The 23,961-nt window shown below is 35.8% G+C and overlaps 3 protein-coding genes across 17 annotated transcripts in view; 1 reads left to right on the plus strand and 2 right to left on the minus strand.

Annotated features, from left to right (window-relative positions):
- LOC129565429 (neural-cadherin) overlaps positions 1 to 23,961 on the plus strand; it is a 261,698-nt gene that overhangs the window by 104,871 nt on the left and 132,866 nt on the right. For 4 of the 14 annotated variants that reach the window (XM_055440345.1, XM_055440346.1, XM_055440348.1 and 1 more), the window contains one exon: positions 19,588 to 19,681. The exons of the other annotated variants lie outside the window; for them this stretch is intronic. Coding sequence is in view for 1 of the 4 variants with exons in the window: in XM_055440348.1 (XP_055296323.1) it covers positions 19,624 to 19,681 (58 nt within the window). In the remaining 3 variants the exon portion in view is untranslated. Of the gene's footprint in view, positions 1 to 19,587; positions 19,682 to 23,961 lie in introns of those variants that run through there. 14 annotated transcript variants of the gene reach the window in all.
- LOC129565431 (NPC intracellular cholesterol transporter 1-like) lies at positions 3,113 to 8,586 on the minus strand. 2 transcript variants are annotated; one of them, XM_055440351.1, is made up of 10 exons: positions 8,321 to 8,586; positions 8,171 to 8,216; positions 7,715 to 7,869; positions 7,492 to 7,648; positions 7,235 to 7,311; positions 6,965 to 7,159; positions 6,341 to 6,662; positions 5,949 to 6,227; positions 3,470 to 5,881; positions 3,113 to 3,344 (listed from the first exon to the last, which is right to left on the minus strand). In XM_055440351.1, exons 1-10 carry the CDS (start codon positions 8,441 to 8,443, stop codon positions 3,280 to 3,282), a joined length of 3,831 nt encoding a protein of 1,276 aa, XP_055296326.1. In that variant the 5' UTR covers positions 8,444 to 8,586; the 3' UTR covers positions 3,113 to 3,279. The 2 variants fall into 2 exon arrangements, with proteins under 2 accessions (XP_055296326.1, XP_055296327.1); XM_055440352.1 differs by lacking the exons at positions 7,492 to 7,648; positions 7,715 to 7,869; positions 8,171 to 8,216; positions 8,321 to 8,586 and having other exon boundaries at positions 6,965 to 7,175; positions 7,235 to 7,414.
- On the minus strand, positions 11,973 to 13,736 carry LOC129565433 (NPC intracellular cholesterol transporter 1-like). The gene is made up of 7 exons (XM_055440354.1): positions 13,541 to 13,736; positions 13,426 to 13,483; positions 13,194 to 13,333; positions 12,916 to 13,072; positions 12,663 to 12,742; positions 12,391 to 12,597; positions 11,973 to 12,301 (listed from the first exon to the last, which is right to left on the minus strand). The coding sequence occupies exons 1-7, from the start codon at positions 13,637 to 13,639 to the stop codon at positions 12,245 to 12,247; spliced, it is 798 nt and encodes a 265-aa protein (XP_055296329.1). The 5' UTR covers positions 13,640 to 13,736; the 3' UTR covers positions 11,973 to 12,244.

Genomic DNA, 23,961 nt, shown 5'->3' on the forward strand with positions numbered 1-23,961 from the left:
ATTAAATTATGAATGTTGCATCGGATTCCATGTAAATTGTAGGATTTGGAGAAAAATTTAACGAATTTCGAGTGAAGTTTAACAATATTCATATGAAATCCAATGAATAGTTGCACGAATGGAATTAAATGTAAGCTATGGTATCAAACATATACCTTTTGTGTATTGGCCGTACAAATTTAACAAATTCTTAGAAATATCACGAAAATATTTTCCTGAAAATAAATTCATTTCATTTCACCTCTCGTAAATGTCCGAACTACAACAAATGCGATTGGATGCGGCCGCGTAAAATTTCTAATTCAAATTACACATTTTAATTAAAAATACTGCAATATTTTTCCAATCAAACGCCAGCCAAAATGATGAAAAATTTATGGAAATCTAATTTGGCATTATTTTGGACAACGAGTGTGCAATCAAATGCAGGCATTGATGGTGGTGCCGTTGCGGAAAATCAAGTGCGATATGTCGAATAAATAAATTTAATGATGAATAATATGAAGTTTGTTCACGAAAATCAAATGCAACCGAACACACGCGACGAACTAATATCATACAAATTGTGATAATAATAAACAAATGCGGTTAAATATGAAATCATGGTTTTCGTTCATTAGTTTTTGTAAAGTTCATTTAAATTAATTTTATTTATTGCAATGTATCGACCAGAGGATATTCGCCACAGTGCATCGTTTGCGGTTGACCACAGTGGTGGAGATCGATGATATTAGATGTACTAATTAATGGAAATTTAAATCAGGTACTCAGCAAACCCACTAAATCAACGATTTTCCGGTGTTGTGCGAACATCCATGCAAAATAAATAATAATTATTCGGATGCACTTGGACCGAGAATGAATTTGATTGGTTTAGTTTTGGTCAATCCACATGGAAAACAAATATCTGAATTAGTGATATTGCGGTAAGTGCAGTGGGGATTGCCATTGGTTATTAAAACCAAAAGACACCCTTGATTCAACAAGAAAGAATTATTCATTTCAATCGATATTGAGTATCGACTCAACAATAATGAATATATCGCTTATGATACACATCGTCTATGACTTGCATGTATAACATGATAGCAGCATGGATATGCCCGTGTGAAATGCAAGCAGCAAACCTAGAGCATGAGGACTTTTGTGCCTAAAGCACAACGAAGCCAATTAGGTGCGCTTTGTAATGGATCGGGGTTGTTGAGCTTGACATCTCTCTCTATTTCTCTGATTCTTGGTACGGCAATTGAAAATCGCTGCCAGTAATTCAGATGCAATAAATAATCACATTTTATATAGAATAATAATTATCTCCCGTTGGCAGATATATGCAAAGCGTTCGAGTTACGATGCTGCGATGTCAGCGGATTTCAATTTGTGAAAAAGCCATGCATGCACAGGCATTTCCTTGTGACATTCGGTACATTTGACTTAATGTCTTGCTTCACTCTGTCATACGCTCGCATCGGTTGTTGATGTTTGTGGAAGGTTTAGCCGAGAGGGATTGAGAATGGAAGGGAGATAGACAGATAGTGGGAGAAAGGGAAAGGCAGAAACAGAGACATTGACAAAGACTGATTTAGAGAATGGGAATGAGACGAAGAGATATGGAGATCGAACTCCGTAGTTTGTGTATTTAGAGAGCGAGAAATTCAAAATCGATTGACATTCGTTCCGGAACGAGAAACGGTTTGACGATTAGATATGGCATTTATTATTAGCTCGAATCGAGTTTGAACTTAGCCATGTGTCATTGCATAAATACATATATTCAGTTTGCATGCAAATGGGTCATCAACCACATTCTGAATACGATTTGAAGCGATAGTCATCGTATCAACTAATTTTCAATAAATCGTTGCAATTAATTTTACTTTTCACACAGTTGCAACTCGGTCTGCTAGCCAAGGCATTTTGTGTCGGCTCGTACACGACGACACATCCCCACTACAATGCCGACTCCTTATATATACATAAATTAAATTTATTCCCTCGAGATAATTTATAGTCCATTTTAATATGATCGAAAGCATATTTTCCTTTTGATTCATTTTACATCCGGTCTTTTGCGTTGTGCGCGTGCCACTGGCAAATGTGACAGTAACAAATGTGCAAATGGTTCAAATAAATTCCGAGAGACTTTTCAAAAGCGATTCCATTCAGCGGCATACTGAAATTGTATGAACGAATGAAATGCCATGGCTAATGCATCAAATTCTCCGCACAAATCGGATGTATTTGTTTGCGAATGTGTCAAATGAATATGTAATTAGATTATTTCATTAGTGTCATTGTAACTGTAACTCACGCATCTTCCGCAATATCAATCAATTGAAACCATTTATCACAGTTTTTGTTTATAAAATCACAAAATCGGCTTCTAATGGCAAAAATGCTTCAAACTTGAATGGAAAATGTTCGAATACGAATTTATTTGTTATGTGAAATGGATGAGTTTTTCCAAGCGCAAAATGTAAATACTGAAAATTCCAAAGCACAAATGCAAATGTTTGAGTAAAGTTTTCATTTGGCTATTATACGAACGTAATGTGAGTTGGGAATTTCAAGGCTTTAAAAAAAACGAAAACGAGTCATTTCAAATGCACCAATATTTTATGCAGAAATCTCGTGTAATTATAAATTATTCAATGATACAAAATGTGGAATTCATTCACAGAACGATTGGCAGAATACACCGTTTGCAACGCTCGCACATAAATGCACCGAATGCATTTTAATACTATGCATGATAGTTTCCAAATGGAGAATTTAATTGGTTTCAGTAAAAGTTCCACACCGTATTCCACCAATTTGTTTGATTTTTGTCAAAAAACGTGCGCAACATGACATACGCCATGATTGTTCAGAACGTGCACAAGCACACACACCCCGAGGCATTTCATTTCTATTTCGATTTTTTTTAATCTTTTTTTTTCTGTTTACACAAAGCGCTCATGTTTAACATCCTATTTCGGCAAATTGCTAAAGTTTCACTATTTAGTTTGACGGTGAATTTTCACTGCAAATATTTTGCAGCCAATATGTGTAAATAAATCATCTATCGAAAGGTATGCGTTGAAAGGTACGAAATAACGAGACAACACTTTCAACATTGAATGAGTTTGAGTTTTGTTCACAAGAAGAATCGTATTTATTGAATTTAAATTGAAATCTACGTCACATTACAGAAATTTTCTGTGTAATTGTTGAGAAATTAAATATGGCAGCTTACAACGGTGGAAGAAGATAAAAAAGAAGGAAATTCATCAATTTTGTCCTTCAAAGTCTAGTTTCTTCGCTATGCTGTTTGACTTTATAATATTGTCCCCTCTTGCGCATGCCACCTGTGAACGAAAAAAAAAATCGAATTATTAAAAATCCATTGAGGGAATCGAATCAAAGCATATGTAGTTTGTTCGAAATTCTCAAACATTTATGCATAAATAATGAATCTCAAAAACGTGCTCACCAACAAAACTGAGTAAAACTGGAAGGAATACCAATCCATGTGCCGCACCGATCAGCACAATGCCCAAGTACATGCGAAAGTAGAACACTTTGAATATTTGACTATTGGCCAATGCCAAAACGAGAATGCCCCCAAATTTCGTGAGTGTAATCCCAGAGAAAATGGAGCTACCCATTTGAGTGAGCGAATCAATTGCACGTTCTAAGCGCATTACTTTCAGTGATACGCTGAACGAATGAACGAGATGTGAACAGAATTCCACCGATATGCCAACAGCCATGACTAGGTTAACGAGTGAAATTGCATTCAGCGACACATTCCAAGTGTACATAAAACCGAGTAAATTGATGTTAATCATTGCGATCGTAATGATCACAATAATCGATGAATATAAATCGAAACCCATCAGAATGAAGGTCACAATGAATATGGCGAACATTGAATAACCGATGCTTCTCAGTGTATCTGGCCACATTGTCAGGTATTGCTCATAGAACACATAGAACATCGAGTAGGGAAATACCTTTATATTCGCAATTTCACTCTCACTCAAATTACTCGATTGCCTTAAATTAGTTCGAATGGTGTTTGTCACATTGTCGCAAATTGTACGCGCTGAACGTAATGCACCATAGAAATCGGAAGACGTTTTTAAAACAGTGTGAAACGACATAAAATGCGAAGCATCATAATGAATGCGATTATTCTTAAGTTGAGTTGTTTTGAGTGCACGTGAGAATTTTGCATGACCGCCATACATGCATTTCTCACCAGGATTATCTTGCAGAAAATTGGGCAAATATTTTTCAAATTCCTTGATATCGGGTCTGAAATAGTGAAGGTCAACAGCGCATGATTCACATTTGGTATTGTTTTTGGCATTACTCGGGCACATTGAATCATTTGTATAGAGTAAGCAGCAAAAATCCAAGGAGATCCATTCGAAATAGTCGTCAATCCATGAAAATTGTGTATTTTTTATGTATGTAACATTTGGCATTTGACTAGCATAGGATATTTGACTGATCAAACTATCTTTACTACAGTAATAATCTGAACATATTTGATTTTGTTGCAATGGATCCGAATAGTTGATGCCAGTTACGATGAAATAAACCGGTGGTCCTACATTCGGAAATCGTTCGAAAAATTGAAAATATTTCAACACGAAACTATCTTCTGGCATCGCAAGTTTTTGATCGAGCCCGATTTCTATGTTTGGTGCTAAGCTGAGACTTGTACAAAACCATCCAACAAACAAAATTACGACGATAACTCGTACGAATTTATGCATCAAGACAGGCACATAAATTAGTTTAAAAAACTCATAAAGAGTTCCTTCGGTCGGTTGATCGTCGTCTTCCTCCTTGCCTTTTGTTTTAATAAAACAGAATAAATCGAAACGATTTGCGGCTTGACGTTGTGCATCCAGTGATAGAAGACTTACAAAACACGTTATTTGCAGTATGAAATCGACGATCAATGCCAATCCGGCATATAAAGCAAAAGCCCTAACCGCAGGCATATCAGATAGAGCACCAAGGAAGAAGCAGCAACTCTCGCTTATTGATGTTAACAGCATTGAAGGACCGACTTTTCCCAAAACTCGACCGATATGATTGGCGTGCGTTTCGTTCGGTTCTTTAGGTTCACGTTGATGCGTTTGAACTAGGATGAATATGTTGTCGACACCAACGGCGAGCACCAGAAATGGAATCACTTCGACAATAATCAGTGTGGTTTGAACACCAATGTAGCCAAAAATACCCACCGATACTACAACCGAAGATAAGACAATTGCAATGCCACCAATGCCCAATGTAATTTTACTATCAACGAATATGCGATGATAGCGCCTCAAATCGATTCGACCCAATGATATTGTGATGTATAAAAACATTACCAAATATGATACGACGATTGTGTAAATGTCTGAGTGAGATGTACGCTCAATTTCATCTTGAATCGATCGTTCCGATATGAATGCAATGTCTATGTATTCCGATTTGTTGAGATTTATCCAGTTTTTTATATACTTCACATAGAGTTCCTCCCATTCTCTGGCCGAGTCCAACCTTTTTTCACCTTTCTGATAATTATTCAGTAGAAATGTTAAAATAACAGCGGAAGATTTGTAGAAAATCGTTTTGCTCTCTCTTTCTGATGCTGCACCGTCTGTTGGGAAACCTCCAAACAATACATTCGGATCGGCCGGTCCAACTGAATCAAACATGCACTTGTATTGGTTATCGATGCATTCCTTCAAAGTATCCATATTAAATTTATTGACGTCATCCGAAAAGTATTTCCAAACGGATTGAACAACACAGTATTTTTGATCGATTGGGCTCGAAGTGCTCAGTGGTGCATAACAAATCTGATCCAGCGTGTAATTGTTGTCAGTTTTTAAACCTATTTTCATTTGGATGGAGATTAATTTCTTTGCCTTCTTCTGAATATGAATAGAAATCAGACATACTTTCAATTCCTTTTTGCAACTTCAGCACATCTAGTAAAAATGTTTCATTGAAAGCTGGACCAAATGCAATATTTTCACCCTCATCGGTTAAATGATTGGGACCGTTGAACTTGGATTCGATTATAATCTGTTCGATTCGATAGAATGGGCCAAAGTGTAAGTCGAAAACATCTTTTTCCATACGTGATCTTGACTGCGGAGCGGCCCATAATTCAACCGGATCGGTTGTCATGTTACTCGGATTGATTCCACATCCCGTTGCAATTACAAGAAGGAGACCTATTTCGAACATTATTACGGCATTTCTCTAGGCATTTCTTCTTATTCACTTATTACTGTCGACATTTGACAATTAGATTATTGTGAAAATTCCTAATAAGTTTGTTAGTTACCGAACAGAAGAACAATCAGCGGATGACGTGCACAAAAGGATCCCAAAGCGGTGAAGCGATGCTCGAAGAAATTTTCGGAATATTCGCCAAATTGTTCAAAATAATTTTTCCTAAATTGACAAATTCTAATTTTACACGGAAACGGTAAGAAGACTCCGATAAGAAATAGAATTGTCACGATGCAAAATACTAGAACTGAACAGAATGTGTACCCATCGAAACCGAGTATTTTGAATGAGTCCGATGATGATGGATTTGGTGGTGGTGGTGGCCTTCTACTACAATGTTCACACTCAATATGCGGGCAAATTTTAGTGGTTTTCTGAAATATATAATATTCACAGTTAACACAATGATTCTAGCAATGTTGAGATCTGACACTTAACTTTGTTTTAGTACCATTTGCTCTAGAAAAAGTTCAAAAGTTCTATAATAAATACATGAAGCTTTGATTTTTGATTTAGTACATTTGGAACTTTATCTAGTACAAATGGTACTCAAATGGATTTTAGTGCCAAATTTCATATTGCGGTTCTAAAAGTTAGAACCATCGTGTTTACTGTGTTCAATGTCAATTTCTTATACTAGTTCGATTGAACTGAATCACAGAAGAAGTAAACTTACATTCACTGCTTTGTAACAGGGAATAGTGGTTTCATTAAATAAAGTGTAATTGTCCATGGGCTCTGTTTTATAAGTTATTTGGAATGGTACATATTCTGGATTTTCTGCTACATCGCCAATACCTGTGTACAAGGTTCTTGGATCACATCTGTCTTCACCCATACATAATGAGCTTATTACAGAACCTCCTCCAACCTGAAATTTGGACAATCTACCAATTAAACTCAATTCCATTTCATTTTCATCAGACAACACTCAAGTGTAAATTACCTTTTCACAAGATTTATATGTGTCATTCATGTATTCCTCAGCCATGAAAAATGTCAGATTGTCGACATATGGACAGTCTAAACGATAAAAATCAACAGAAAATCCGAACAATTTGAATATAACTCAATTAGTCATTCGAATGAAGTCCGGATGATATTTTTGCGTATTCGCTCACAATACAGTTAATAACAATATTTTGCAAAAATGTCAGTCATCCAAATACACAATGCCGTTCAATAAAATTTCAATTCACTTACTGGATTCCTCATGATTTGTATGAATAATTTTCAAAAAAGCGGATTGTTTTGGGCTGCACGTCATGGCGCATATTGATTTTGCAAAATTGTAAAAACACGACGGACATCTTTTCATTATCATATATGCAGTTTTTAGATTGAAGTTCATCGCAATAATCTACAGTTGAATGAATATGGATTTTTAATGATTTTCATTTCAAACAAAAAACTCCAAATTGTATACCTGATTGATATCGCAACAAGCTGCATTATCCTCTCCCAAATTCAAATCCCAACAATATTTTTGCAACAATCCGAGTGCAGTGTCATCCAGTGGCTGTGGTTCGATATCACGTTGACAGGTATAATTTGTTTTGAATTCGTTATATGAACTTAGTTCTGAAACGTTTAAATTAAATCAGTTATAAAATGGTTTTGAATGGAAAAAATTATGGTCGTTCAATAATCAGCTACATAGATACTATGTTGAAACAGCCGAAATCACAAATTTTCACCATCTAAATGATCAAATGATCAAATGATTGAATTTGGCTTTAAGATGGAATCATCTCTTTAGAAATTTGTGATCTCGAATGCTTTTGTTGGCATTGAATTCACGTTGAATCATTGAAAATGCAATGCTGATGAATCGATCACAACTTGGTACGCAAATAAAAAACATTTTCCAAAATGGACATACTATCTGCCGTTTTATTGGAAACTCCATACCACACACATCGCCCAGTCTATGAAATATAATCATAAATGCATCAATTATTCAATGAAAGATACTCTTTTCTAAAAAAAAAAAAATGAAAATAACATTCTTCTAATGATTTTTCGTACGAACCTCTGCCGACAAGCTTTGAGCAAACAACACTAGAAATATTATCGATAGACATATTGATTTGAAATTTAGAGTATGGCACTGGTAACGCCATTGGCGCTGAATCGAGCGATTGGCTTCAAACATTCTTATTCACATGCACATACGCTTGATTTTTGGATGCATTTTTTTATATTGTAAATTTCCAATTTAAATATTTCATTCCATCACTTCGAACGACACCACAGTCAATTATTTACATCGACTTATTCAGAAGAAAGCCACCGACTGACTCTTACTTGCTTGTGTATCGAAATTTTATTGTTATTATCAGCATAAAAGAAATGCTGACGCAATTGTTGATGATAACATAATTCAATGGAATTCAACATCAAACCTATGTTTGGCACTGCAAATAATTCTGTAGGTTTTTAATCGTGATTCATCTGTTGAAGCAATGAACAGCCAAAATCAAAATGTAATCATCGAAATTCCAGTCAACATTCAAAGCACACGCTTATAATCTCGCATTTATTGTATACAGAATACGAAGTGTGAAATTGTGAGGCGCCGTGGATTTCATGCGACAAAATTCAGTACTAATTGGTGTGATTGAGCTGAAGTGATTTCGACATATTGTGGAATACCACAAAATCACACCAAGTAGTACTGAATTTTGCCGTACGAAATCTACGGCGCTCTACAATTGTTCAAAATTTGACAGTAAACGGGTGATTCAAAGTTTGAGCTTAAACTTTTCAATTATCTGAAAAGTTTATTAAGACGTTAAATAATACTTACATTTTAATACTAAATGAGTGTGAATTTCTGGAGCGACATTTCAATTAACTCGACTTGAATTGGCCAAATAAATTTGTTCATATTTTTGTGTATCGCTATTTTTTCCACATTTCAATGAAGTACGTGCTTAAATTTTCGCAATGATTTTCCATGAATTCCGTCAATGCTCCTGTATACAGCATTTGATTCATGTCAGATGCAAGCACCAAACCGATTTCGCATGAGCCACCCACGTATTTAAGACGAAAAAAAAGAAGATTCATTCCATTTTTTTCTTCGTTTGTTCAATGTTCATGCTGAAAGTGATTGCGATAACGTAACATTATGAGCAATTCCAGTTTTTTTTTTCTGATAGTGAAATGATTTTTTGCCTCGTATGATGCTAGTTCTCAGTGAAAATGTGTCAGAAAATGTTTCAGAAAATGTTTCAAATAGCATCACATTCACTATATTTTTGTTTCTATTTTTCTCTGTGTGTTCGCATGAGCTGTTTGGTAAAACGAGGAAAATATTATTTATGGTGCGATGGAGAGATGATGTGTCATGCGTTCATGTGTATTTAGACGACAAAATATGTAACAGTAAACAGTAGAGAATGCGCCTAAAAAAGCACATTCAATCCAATACATGGCTAATACACGTTAACTGTCACAGCAAACGATACGTAATGCGATACGATGGATGATAAGAGAAAGAAAGAGAGAGAAAACATGGCAGAAAAAATGGTAAACGACATCGACAACCAAAGCCTTGAAACAAAGTGTTAGACGAAAAGGGTGTATTACATAGAAACAGAAAAAAAAATTACGAACGAACAGAGAGCGAGCGAACGATCATAGCGAGTAGAGAGTAAAAAAACGCGAAATATACGAGCGAGCAAGCAAGCGAGCAATGCTTGACGAGCATTACAAGCGATACATGTGATGTGTGTTAGATTGCAAGTAACGGAAGCTCAACATGAGAATTGGACCATGAGAGAGAGAGAAATGGATCGATCTTTTGACGTTAAATATCGTAAAGCTGTGTATGTTGAGAGCATCTCAAAGTAATATGCAGCATGTTTGCATTACATGAGTCAATGTTTTTTTTTTCTTTGAACAGCGTGTTTTTGAAATGAATAACGTTATGATGATTACGACCGTATTCAAACTAGCTCGGCTGTTTTCAGTATTTTTACAAATTGTTCCGGCTTTAAAAAATCTTATTTGTAGCACACGCCTAATTCCATGGAGAGTCTCCATTGGAAACACCGAAGTACGCTTTGTGAATTTGGCATTTTTCCCATTAAATCTCTCGTGCTCAGTTTGCCTTTCTCTTCAATTTACAAATAAACTAATGCTCTCATTTTATCAAACAACAAAATCAACATTTTCTCATTTTTACCTGCCGAAAATATGAAAAAAAAAACATTCAACGATAAATTCGTTCCAAACAAGGTTGTATAATAGGTATTCAAGGTATTTCCGGTAATACCATTTCACGATAAAAGTCAAAATCTAAAACCGGAAATTGAATTGTTCGTCCGTAATTCGGTTTACTGTGTACCTTTTGTAAGTATAAAGAGTGCGCATTTTTTGCGCTATATGCTCCGTTCCTCTGACCAACAATCAAAATGTTTGTAGGACGCACAACAAATGTGCTCTGTTTTTGACCGACAACTTGTGTATCAATTGAAAGATGTGAAGGAAACGGAAATGACTAGATGAAACAAGTAAAAGTGATTTCTGTTCGAAAATTAGTTTTATCACAAGCGAACGAGGAAAATCTCAAGTTAGATTCAAGTAAAATTTTCGATGAATATATAACGGAACGCGTGCATGTATGTGACTTCGATACATCGATTGGTTTTCGCAACTTTATTCAGATTGTTGACAATTTCCTCGGGGCCAGCAAAAGTTATCGACGATGGCAAAACCAGAAACTTTGATCGAATTAGTTTTTGTTTACTTTTTAAGATTGAATACATTGAGCAAGTGCCATAATCCACATCAAAATCTCATCGCATATGAATATTATGGTCAGAGTTTTTGGGATATAGAAGAGAGCACATCACTCCTTCTTTCTTCTCTATGTCTCTCTTTTTAACTCACTTGAAGACTCAGCGTTGTTCGATAAACAATTCCTTTTCGGAAACTTGATCCGCATCGATTTTTTTCGGTCGAAAATCTTTACTGGGCCAATGTGGCAGTATGGCATGTGCTGGTACATTTCTATCAGCGTTATGGATCGTTTTTCATAAGCACCAAATTTGAATAAATTTCCATCGTACTCAATGATGTCTTGGCATATGATAGCAACCAACCGATGAGAATGCGAATTAATTTAAAAATTGCTTTGCACCGCTCGAGGGCTCCATTTCGAGATGTGTTTGTTGTTCGTTTAGTTTTATCTTTTAATATTCAGACAGATACATATACGCACACACGCATGCGCTGGCACCAAGTGTAATAAGTAGTTTTGGTTTATTTAGATATCACACATATTGCGCGCATTATGTGTGTATTTAAGCGCAAAATTACACCCTTTAGCTATCATTGTGCTAGTATCGTCAGTCGTTTTCACAAACATTCCCGGTCGTCCTTTTTATCTGCGCATGCAGCAACAGCAATTGGGATGTTACAAGGAAATATACACAAATTACCATTAAAATAAAGGGTTTTATTTATTTACAACATACTTTTACTCAACTTGAACTGACTCGCTTGTTTGTTTATCTCGTACATTTTTCGGAATGAAACATCTCAATTTTTCGTTATACTGAAACAGAGCATTTCTTCAGAAACTTCCATCAAAAAGTTTCGAAATATGCATACACTTAAAACAAAGTTCGGATTGAATGGCGAGAGAGAGAGGGAGAAAGAGAGAAAGAAAGAGATAGAGAGTCCTTCATTTGCGCACACGGAATATACATGTGAACGTCTTTATTTTGCATCAAGTTTTTCTGCATAATTGAACACGATTTCCTGTTAACAATTTTCTATTAAAACTATTTCAAAACACAAGTTGCACACAAAATTCGTTCCATCAATTGAACTTGTTCAAGAAAATGGCTAAAAACTGAGCAAACAACATTCAATTGAAGTATATTCTTTGTATATAAAGTACTAGAAATAGAGAAATTAGAGAAACTGCCGTCCACCGTCGTATTCAATTCGGGGCACAAGATCCACTGCAATCAGAGCATGAACATTTTCCTTTCGATTCCTGAGATTTTAATTAGAATAATTAAAACATACGGAATATTAGAAGAAATAACCCATTGGGATCGATTTCATGGAGAAATTCAAACTTACATTGACTGCTTTATAACAAGGTACGGTGGATCGATTGAATGAGGTATAACCATTGAGGGGATCTGTGATGTAGTTGGTTTGGAATGGTACGTATTTGTTGATTGCATAGTTACCCATGAAATTGTACCATTTATGTGACGTACAGTCAGCATCCTTCGCACCGCCACACATCATATTCACCGATTTCATGATCAATAGAAATTTAACCTAGAACATGCAAAAACAACTCATTTCAGTCAAGTATCACACCATTTAAAAAAAAAACAAATCACCTCTTTGCATGACTGGAATGTGGCATCGATATATTGGTGGTTTATCGCATAATCGATGCTTGTTACATACGGCCCATATTCTTCAAGTGCAGTAAAAATGAAAAGATTCATTCTTAAATTAATTCAACACATTGATGAAGGATATATTCCTTGTGAATTGTACACAATTCACTATCAACGCTAATGACAAGAGACTAATGTGTTCTCCTTCTATATTGAACAATGTTCAATGAATATCCTATGTTAAACTTACCCGATTCTTTATCGTCCAGTTGATTAACCTTCAAAAATTGCGATTGCTTTGGACTACATGTCATGGCACATATCGGCTGCACGAAGTTATGGAAACACGCCGGACAATCGCTGAGAATGAATTCCGCTCTTTCTATATTGTCATTCATTATTTCGATCTAACCATGTATGTGAGCAATTTGAAATTTTTTACTAAAATTAAGGAGTCAACTTGCTTTGTTCAAGTGCATAGTGTGCAAAAAGTAAGCAAAAATGCCAAAAATGTCTAATGCATCATACCTGTTCACTATCACAGCATGTGAATGTGTTGTTTTCTCCTTGATCTAAATACGAACAGTACGTCATTAAATTCTGACGTCCCTCCTCGCTCAACAGTTTGGCTGTTCCATTGTAACTGCAATACTGGCTCTTGTCCACGCCTGGAAATTGTAATGTATTAAAGAGACTTCAAATGAGCAAAAAAAGTTGAAAAACAAATCAAATTACGGAATCAAAGTATAATACACCATACCTCTATCCTCATAATTTCTACAAACGCCATACCATATACATTGGCCATCAGTATTTTTCTGTGAATAAAAATGTGTAAAAAATTCCAATCTCAATCAATAATTCTGAACTCAAACCTCTGATTCGTCGGTAGAATGACCGAATTGGAAAAATATTGAACAAATTATGAATATAGCCAAACGGTTGGACCGAAAATCTTTCCTAATTCCAGCCATTACAACTAACTAGAGTTTGTTTAAAGTTACTGAGGAATATTCAAGACTTAGAGAAACCAGCACATCGACCTAATCTGGTGATTCTACGATTCAAACTGAACGAAAGTGTTTGACGCCTAGCCACAGACGATTTTATCGCTTTAAAAACGGAAATGTGAACAGACGTTATAAGACACATTTCCTTATCATAAGTTATTTTGTTTTTTTTTCTGCGGTCATGTCTCACGCGATGCAGAGACTGACATTCGTCATCAAGCGAAATTTTTAATCTGTGCATTAATATTCAACGGTTTCGTTGTATTTTATTCCATATCAGTTTGTTTTGTGTTGTAATAGCACATTTTTCTTGAATTATACATTCCACATTCGTTATTCTAGGAACGAATCTTATCAGCTACTTGGAAATACGTCACCCACATTGCATGTGATGTGTGTGTGTTTTTTTTTCATAAATGTGGTGTGTTCCCACGTACATTCGATTCGTAAAATTCCAATTTTAAGCATATTTTTTTCTCGGCCAAATTTGATACCATTGCAATATCCTGGCAGAAAAATAAAAACAACAACAGCTCATGTAAGTCAAAATATACTTACGTAATTTATGCCACGAGCTACTTTATTATCACTACTTAATTTCTGTTCCGAATCAAATCATGCTTGCGGCCACTATAAATAACAAGACGATTTAATTGCAAGTTTATGTTTATGATAGACTAGCGATGGAGAAAAGAAACGATTGAAAATTTATTGCTTGGCCTGGATCGAAGCAAATTCACGATTGCTTTTGCTTAATCAAATGTGATGGGTTTTTTTTTGTACCGGTCATTCAGCCGGAATGCTGATTTGGATTCATTGCGTAAAGGTCAGAAGATAATACACACAAACACATCATTACGAGCAATTTGATATGTAAGAACAAATTCCTCACAATCAATCCTTCGATTGTTTCGGTTGTGGTTTTTTTTTTTGTGAGTTGATCGATTTTTTTTCCAAGAAAAATCACTTGATTCTCTTCGCGTGAATTTGTTGCGGATGACCTTTTGGAGAAATGCCGCGCAAAAGCATCGGAAAACAATGGCTACAGTGGCATTCTATAAACATCTGAAAATAAATGGCTTAAGATACAATAAGATAAATGGATTGGCTAGAGAATTCCAATGTGTAGAAAGCCAATTCGGAAGTTAATATCTATTTGAAATCGTTCGGCTGAATGTGATGTTGTTTGATTGTGCGCGTGTAACACAACCAAGAGGGCAATTCATTCGGAGCCGCATAAAAACTAGCATCAATTGTGTGACTTAGTCCTAGATTTACGGATAAACATTCAACATTCGTATATTTGATTTTGCTTCCTTGAAACTCACCGACTTCAATCCCACCTAAATCTTCGCCACTGTTAGCATTTTTCAAGTGATTCGCTACTCGAAAATTTTTCCTCTTCTACTCCTTCCTCTTATTCCTCTTCTTCTTCATTTTCTTCCTCATCATTTCCTTCTTCTTCTTTTTTTGCCAAATTCGGCCGTAGTTTTGCAAATGCCTTTCGATTTTGGGGTTGTTCCATAAAATGTTACAAATGTTAGAACATTTTCGTTGATCTTTCCGATTCATTCTCATGCACCATTAATGGTTTATACGGATATAATGCAAATTTCCAAACTATGACGACAAGGAATATGGAACCATCAACAGTCATAATCAATCGACGAAAATGAATATAAACTAAGGAAAGAAAAAAAAATCTATTGAACATCGCGTTTGGCAAGCAACGGAGCGAACAAAAAAAACTACCATAAGAATTATTGAGAGCAATAACAATAAAAATGGATCCGAACAATATTTTGTGAATGGTCGTTATGATAAGTCGTCAAAAATATGGATGCGCGCGTGTTAGTGACTTAAATGGTGAGATGTGAATGTCGACAGAGATTGTGAGAATCGGACTGTTGACATAGCAAGGCAATGCAAAGCAAAGCAAAGCAAAGCCAAACCGAACAAACAGCAAGGAAATGGCCATTTGAAAAGACTGCGCTTGAAAAATCACCGAAACGAGACAATCAATGTGATCGAAATACCATCAACAAAACGTTGATTAGATTGCCGAGAATTGCCTTTTTGTCTCCCCTACTCAACCATTCTGGATCATACGACGACGACAACAACAAACAAATAATACAGATCGAATTTTCGTTTCAAATCCACGATTTTCTTCTTCCAATAAAAATCGTAAGCAATATAAAAAACCGGTAGCAGTGTGGTTATATCCCGGCTGTTGCGTGCCGCAAAAAGAGACAAACACACACACAGAGTAAATCCAACATGAGTAGATTAAGGAGCATCAACCGAAAGCCCCCTTAACAAAGTACATCGACATTTCACAAACACAGACTTTCAATTTAGTGTACAAACAGAGATACAATTACTTGAAATGGTTGCAACTGCGATTTATAGAAAAATGTATCAAAGACACTGCGCTATAAACAACAAATTATTATATGAAAAAGAAAACCCGAAACCGAATCAAGAAAATACGCAGATTTTCATTTAAACCATGACGATGTACTTGTTAACGAAATCCATGCTACTTCCATCTTCCGTAGCGTAGGTTCTTCGTTGTCGAATTGACTTTTTTTCAACGCACAGATTTCATATTGACTACAAACTGATAGCATCTCTTTCGTTCGTTCGTTCGTTTATTCGATTCGCTCATAAAAACTGACGAAGACAGCAAATTGAAATGGAACGGAATGAGACGAGTGAACGTGCCGAAGCAAAGCAAAAACAACAAGTGCGTTAGCTCTGTGATTCTAATCAGAGATCACGCTATCGATATACATATCGATTTTATACATGGTTGAAATTGAAAAAAAATATGCTTCAAGAGTGTAGTGATAGCATCTTACGTACCATTTGCGATGTAACGAGATGACGGCAAAAATGGCCAAAAGGCTGAAAAAAAATACACTCCGATCAAAATGAAATTCAATTTAAAGAAGATGACTAAGCCGGTGTCGAACATACACACTCCGCTCTCTCGCTCTCTCAACGGAACATAATTCTGAAGCGTACACACACAATGCCGTTGCCGATGGATGATTCAACGCTAATCGGGCAAAATTTCAGTCCATAATCAAACGATAAGATTTCGCTTTTTTCGCATTAAATATACGTCGTTCGCATTTTTATGACAGTTTTCACAACGGTACACTGTGCACTGCTCGACGAAATGGATCCGCAACGAAACCTCTTCTTTACTGTTTTTCTCGGTGTCTCTTTTTTTCTGTATCTATGTCTCTATGTGTTTCTTCCTTCTCTATCTTTCTCTCTTCAACTTTCCTTGCCTCTATGCCCACATCTCTTTCCCTTTTCACCCCTTTTGTTCTCTGTCTCGTTTCTATACTCTCACAATGAATCAATTGCTAATATTGATTGAAGTTGACTTGATGCTTTCAACGGTTTTCTGTTGTTGTTGTTATTCGAGCTTTGGCGCAATGTAAAATCGAACAGAATGTCGACACAATCCATTGTCTATTCTACTCTATAGTTTTCTAACTGAATCATATCATAAGCCTGCTATTGTTATGAAATCCATTGTAATTTCACTGACATTACCATCTTCATGTGCCGCACATAATCAACGAACTACCCGACACACAAAACAAACCGAACCGAAGCGGCATAAAAATTCACTTGACTCCATATCAAAATAACGTTTGATAAAAACAACAACTGTCTGAAAATAGTGGGAAAACAGAACAAAACATGGTCGGGAAAAAAACGACGAACGTGATACAAATGTTTCATGGTTTTTTTTTCCTTTGTGAAGGATGAAAAAAACAGAGAATTTTTTTTGCGAAGCGTCGAATTTCACTTTGAAATTTGCAATGCAGCACAGTTGCACCATAAATAATTAAGATGTAGTTATTTTCCATTCGCATTTGAAAAAAAAAATGTAATTTCGTACACTTCACCAAATAATTTAAACGCTGGAAAATGTGTCAGTTGAACGCGATGCGCACATACTTTGTACTGGACACATTCTTGCGAAGTTCCGAACAAACAACAATGGAAAAACTGCAACTTTGAAGAGTATATGTGCTTCATTCCAACGCGTTTGTAGTTTATTGCAACCGCACACAACTGTAATTTGAAATGCCCCTTTTTTTGACCAATCATACAAACACAAACGAAAGCAGCTGAAATGAAAAAGGAACTTAATAAACAATAATCCGTACACTCCTTGAATCGATACTTTTCGCTTTGTGCTGACTTTTTTTTTCCATGATCGAGTTCAATTTCCGCATCTTTTTTCGTTTTGCTAACGGAAATTCGTTTTTTTTTTGTTTCATGAAAAGAAAATCACTTCAATCTAATAAAACCGTAACGAAAAGTATATCCCACAGTAGAATTTTTACCTAATGAAAAAAAAATCCCACATGAAATACTCCAGTGCACCTAATCATTTGCCTTTTCGACCTACAATTTCCAATTCCAATCATGAGTTTGGCTTTGGCTTTGTCTTTTCCTCCGCATCTGCAATCAATCGAAACGAATTTCAATTTCGTTTCAAATGTCCAATAAAAAATCTCTGCAGAATTGAAAAAAAAACCTTGTATTTTCGTGGTCATCATTTCTTTTAACTTGTTTTAAACGTAAATTTAATTAAATTGGCGTTGAAAAAAAACAACGCGAGCGCAATCGAATGGAATTGAGAAAAAAACAATGTTGCTTTATTGAGTTTCAGTGAGTGAAAAGAAAATTACATTGTTATGCAACGAAAACCTCAATTAAATTGGAGTTGAATATCAAAGCCTGAATAAAACATTTTTCATTCGCAATTTTTTGCTCCACCATCGAAAAAAAAAACTGGTGCAAAATATTGTTCACCTAATGTAATTTATGTTCATTATTCTACTGTCCGATTGCATGGGAGGAAAGAGAGGAAGAGATGGAGATATTTGAAACGAGATGAAAAGGAAGAGAGGTAGATAGAAAAAAAGGGACACCAAATTTGAAGCAATTGCAGTCAAATCATCGGAAATCATGCAAATATTTATCATTTCGCTGGATTCATATGCGGCGTTAATTGCTTTTCACGAGAACCATTCACGTTTTTTTTTTCAGCAGCAACAGCAGCAGTGTAAGAAAATCTGAATTCATTCCATTGAAAGCACCCAATTTAGATGTAACGAAAATGCCGGATATGAAATAAAATGCAGTTATCTGGTTTGTTTGTGTTAAGAGTGAGAGAGAGAGAAAAAAGCTGGCAGTTGAAATATTGGAAATAAATTGGGGGAAAACCGGGTTTAAATGAACCAATATTGTGGTATAGTATATTGATTTAAAACAAACCAACAAAATGAGCAGCAACAAAAAAAAAAATACGTTGCCTCGCCATATGTGGCCGATAAATTACCAATCCACATTTTTGTTTTAATCTCAGCGGTGTGTGTGTGTGCACCATTTTTTTCGCTCTCTCCCAATTGTGCACTCACTGCAGTTGCTGCATTTATAATTTTATTTAAAATGGTTTATGGTCATTCGTTTGAATTTTTATGAGTTTTTCCAGCGTTGATGGAAAAATAACAGTTTTTGTGTTTGCCTTTTGATTTCGTGACAAAATAACAATTTTGCGTGGAATGACAAATTATCAGCGGATATTTTTATGAGCAATTTCATTCACCGCTGCTAATCATCGCAATTTAAATGCATGAAAGCGAACGGTAAAAGGTAGGGAAAAAAATGGACGTCAAAGATGATAGATAAATGAAGCTTTTTTTATAAATGGAACACTTGAACAGCATGAAAATGTATAGTCTCTTTTATGTGGGTAATTTTACTTCGTTGAACGCCTGAACAGAATGTAAATTTCATCCCTGTTTTTTCTCTCTATCATTTCTGAATAAACCTTTCAATCGAAATTAATTGAATATATTTACTTCTATTTACAGGTAAGCAAAGCTGAAAGAACATGAGCGTTGGCCTAAATGGTGACATTCACTGAATTGATGAATCCAACCAACTTTCTGATATTCATATACGCAAGTAAGTTTTCGGATGAAAAAAAAATAGTGTTGCTGTTTTACTGTAGCTGCTTCTGTTAATGCAATTAGTCAATGTTATCTTGAACGTCGTATCGATTCGATTTGATATAAATGGCGTTTTTATACAAAACATCGACATAAATGAAGTGCTACGGTTAATTGCAAAACGAATTTACGCCATGTCAACGAGAGAATCCAATCAAACTAAATCGAATCGAGCAAAACGTTAATGGGAAGTTAAAGGAAAATGGGAGAGAAAAAGTCTGTGAGAGAAGAGTAGAGGTTGCTGGTGGATTATGCAAACCACAAGCACAAGTTATTGGCAAATACCTGACTCTTTCATTATCGGCTGCTTCGGATACAAAACGATTCATGCATTTATGCATGTGAGAGTGAGACAGAGAGATACATCTCATGCATACGTTTGTACAACCGCAAATAAATTAATTGATTTGCGTGTCAGGCGTATTGGCATCTAACGAAGTCGAAATGGAGAGGCTAAACCAACAAGCGCATCCAATAAAGATAAACGCCTTTTTTTCTCTCATTCTCTCTTTCTCCCTCTCTCTCATTCTTCCTCTGCTGTCACTATCTCTCTAAAAAAGAATACCTGCTAATAATAAATTGAAGCAACGACGACTCTGTGTCTTTGGTTACCATCAAACAAATCCACAGTGTCATCCTATTACAATCAATCTTTTTTCTCGAAATGTACGGCATTACGAACAACAAGCACATTCACATTAAATATCGCCGGAGAAAATCGATCTGTTCGTTTCTCGTCGAGAGTTTTTCGTTAGCTATTAACCTGATAGCACTGCTGACCTCAACACAAAAATCTGATAATGAGATTTACGTTTATTCTGATGTTCTCGATAACATTTCGCCTCTCGTCAGTATTCAAACCGTATTCTCAACGTTTCCCCCTACCGCTTCATCTTTCATTTTCCATCGCTACTCTATCTCAAATGAAGCCAATCGGTTTATGTTTTTGCCCACAAAAAGAAATCGCCATTAATTTGCTTCGAAACGAAAACTTTACCCATGTGAGAATGCAGACACTGGCCATAAAATGTTACTTGGTTATCGGAAATTCGGTATAGAACATATCCAATCGATTTTCACTTGAAAATTGAGAGCGAAAAACGCCAATGCACACAGTGAAAAAGAGACATAGAGTTTTGCATGGTTGAGAACACTGCAAATCCCAATTATTGATGTCAACATTTTCGCTTAAGACTGTCTGCTCACATTTATCGAAGTGGTTTTCTCTCACTCCCTCTCTCTCTTCCTCTCCTTCTCTTGGTCCTTGCGTACACATTTTCTGTTATCAGCTCCATTAGTGCGTGAAATAAAAATTTCTTCTCTCAAGCCCTGTGCTGAATACACACGAAAAAGTCATCGTCAATGATCAATTTATTTAGATTGAAAAATACCAGACCCCAGTGGTCTTGGACTAACATCGTCCGAGCATCGAATAAAACGCAAATAATCACTTTTGCGTTTGTTCGTTAGTATCAGACGCGATGGCATAATGGTCACCGCCAACAGAGTTTCGGAACAGTCCATTTTCACATAATTATTACGATGTAATGTGTTTTTAAGGAATTGGGCGCCATTTTTTCCCGTTTGTTATTAACAAAGCTACGGTCAAGTGGTGTTATGCGATTGATGATTACGGCCCAGAGGCCAATATTCATTAGCCGAAACTTTCGAAAGTCACCGAAATGGGCCGATTTTGGAGCATTTAATATGATTATTTGTCAGAAAAGTGTTTGAAGAAATGCCAGAACATGGAATTTTTTCTGTTCACATTCACTTCGAATCGCAAAAATGTTCTTCGCTGAAAATCTTCGGCTTCTACAATCGAATTACTTGGACACACTGAGCTAATACAATTTACTTTAAATGAATTTTCTATCAACGCTCCTAAACTTCAAATTCTCGCTCACGTTGTTTTGCTATTCCCACTAAACCCACATATATACGATATTTCAACGAATTCTCAATCCTAAACTGATGTTCCGAAATAAATTGTTTGAGTGAATTTGTCTGCGGTTTCGTTGTTGTTGGTCTTTCTTTTCGTTCCTGTATGCGAAATGGTTGACCTCATTTAATAAAATAGAATCATTCAATTTCAAGAGGATGAAATCCCATTTGGTAAAATGATGTGAAAATTCACTCCGGCTCGGGTGCAATTTCATTTGCAATGAGAGAGTGAGACACAGAGAGAGTTGACGACAAATTACAGCATAAATGTCAAATGATTTGTTGTTGCGCTGACAAATTACCAACAACAACGTCATAATGAATGAAGTTCTTAATAGTTTCGGCATATTTGTGGCTGTATGAACTCTCTTTCTCTCTCTCGTTGGTGAATGATGACATAAAAATGTTTGTGCGGAAACGAAATTTTTTTAAATAACATTCTCTCTCTCATTGTGTGTATGAGAGTGAGTCAGCAGAGTTCGCATCTGTTCGTTGCTTGATAAAGAATTTTGACGAAAGCTGAGTGACTGTGAGATAGTTGTGCCATACTTTATTTTTAATAACTCAGACAGTTGAGAGTTGAGTTGTTTCCAGTTCGAGATGATCCTCAGCATTTCACTGCAAATCCTAGTGCCAGAGAGACACACAAAAAATTATACGGCTAACGAGAGAAAGTCGAGCATCAAAAATGAAGTTACAGACGAGTGTCATGCACGTACAACGTTATTCACGTTTAAATAATAAAATATATTCAACTTTGCAATACATTATTTTCATTAAATGTTGGGAAAATTGTTCGGGTCGGGGGAATTACATAAAATCAACTAAAATGTACAGCACTAAATTTTAATTTGCAGTTTCATCGTCTTTTCCATTCCGAACCGTTGTCATTTCACTCACTCTTTCCAGCTGATAGCAGTTATGTGTTACTTTAGAGCTAAATTTGTTTTATGACCGTTAAAACGGAATTATAAATAAATTGCTGAAAATTCATTGAAGCACTGCCGGTTGATTTATTCCAATGTCGAAATGTGTTGTGCCTGGATGGCACTAGAAGGTGAACAATTTAATGTACTGACTAACTGATGCACATCATGACACCGCTCACATGGTGGCAGCCATTTTTTGGGGAAAAAAAGAGCGTTCTTTATTTGCATACAATGTTTTAACATTGATAATTTACATTGTGACACTAGTTAATCTGCATTTTAGCTTCAACGCACACACACACACAGAATGGAAAATAAAACAATTTTTTCCAAATTACCGGTTAATGCATACATACGTAATTAAATTTCATTTGCTTAATCACGTATTTGGTCAGTACACAAAATAATTGCATTTACATATTAATTTTGGGGGAGGCCGCATAAAGATCCCATCGCTCTCTCTCTCTCTCTCTCTCTCTCTCTCTCTCTCACTCTCTCTCTCTGTGTGTGTGCTATGTACCGGAAAAGAACTATGCTTTTAATCGGCTCCTTTCGACTCGCAGCCCAAAATTACATTTACGAAATTGTTGTTGACCAAATTGTTGTTCGACATTTAATTCGTTAGTTAAATTTGAATCGAATTATTCATTTGACAATGCATGTGAACGGGTTCAGATTGGGATAGAGACAGACTGATAGAGATATGGTGAGGTAAACGAATAATGTTACGAGATTGAGTAATTGTGTCACAAATGACACTGTCAAATGTGTGAATAAGCGATGTGCAGAGATATGTCTTGTTTGAGCAGGTCGGCCTCAACGAGTTTCGTTAATTATGCAACAAATGAAATGCTCGAGTTGTCAGGGCGAGAGAAAGAGCAAACAAAGAGAGAGATAGAGATAGCATAAGAGCAAGAGAGGGAGTAAGAGCTTGCAAATTACTGGAGAATCACATTTGGAACTAAAAATACCATACAAATGGTACATTGCTACCAACTGAGAACGAAACAGAGAGTATTTTGACTCAAAATACGAACGATACGAGGCGTATCAATGATAATAATCAAACGAAAAAAAAAACGATGAATTAAATTGATCATTTGTTGCTGTGAACTGAATTTTATTCAATTTCGATTATACGCAAATAAATGATAGGTATAAAATGCGAATGTGCGTGTGCGCATGCTTTTTTCTCTCCATCGATTTTTGTGTGGCTATGCCGAACTTAAATGAATGCAATTAAAAATGTCTCGTACCAAATTATGAATGCACACAATTATTTTAATTGGTTTATTGCATAAAACATCGCGATGCAAAAATGTGGTGCATAAGCAAATATACACGATCCCGAATGAAGTAACTA

The sequence above is a fragment of the Sitodiplosis mosellana genome, unplaced genomic scaffold (genome assembly GCF_009176505.1).
Source record: "Sitodiplosis mosellana isolate CC-2019 unplaced genomic scaffold, AAFC_SMos_1.0 Smas_scaffold_2, whole genome shotgun sequence".
Taxonomy (NCBI): domain Eukaryota; kingdom Metazoa; phylum Arthropoda; class Insecta; order Diptera; family Cecidomyiidae; genus Sitodiplosis; species Sitodiplosis mosellana.

Coding starts and splice junctions, on each gene's coding strand:
- LOC129565431 (XM_055440351.1), bottom strand. CDS start 8,443: ATGTTTGAAGCCAATCGCTCGATTCAGCGCCAATGGCGTTACCAGTGC. Junction 8,217..8,320: donor CTCAAAGCTTGTCGGCAGAG/GTTCGTACGAAA, acceptor TATATTTCATAG/ACTGGGCGATGTGTGTGGTA. Junction 5,882..5,948: donor GTTGCAAAAAGGAATTGAAA/GTATGTCTGATT, acceptor AAATGAAAATAG/GTTTAAAAACTGACAACAAT.
- LOC129565433 (XM_055440354.1), bottom strand. CDS start 13,639: ATGGCTGGAATTAGGAAAGATTTTCGGTCCAACCGTTTGGCTATATTC. Junction 13,334..13,425: donor TAGAAATTATGAGGATAGAG/GTATGGTGTATT, acceptor TACAATTTCCAG/GCGTGGACAAGAGCCAGTAT. Junction 12,598..12,662: donor CATTCCAGTCATGCAAAGAG/GTGATTTGTTTT, acceptor TGCATGTTCTAG/GTTAAATTTCTATTGATCAT.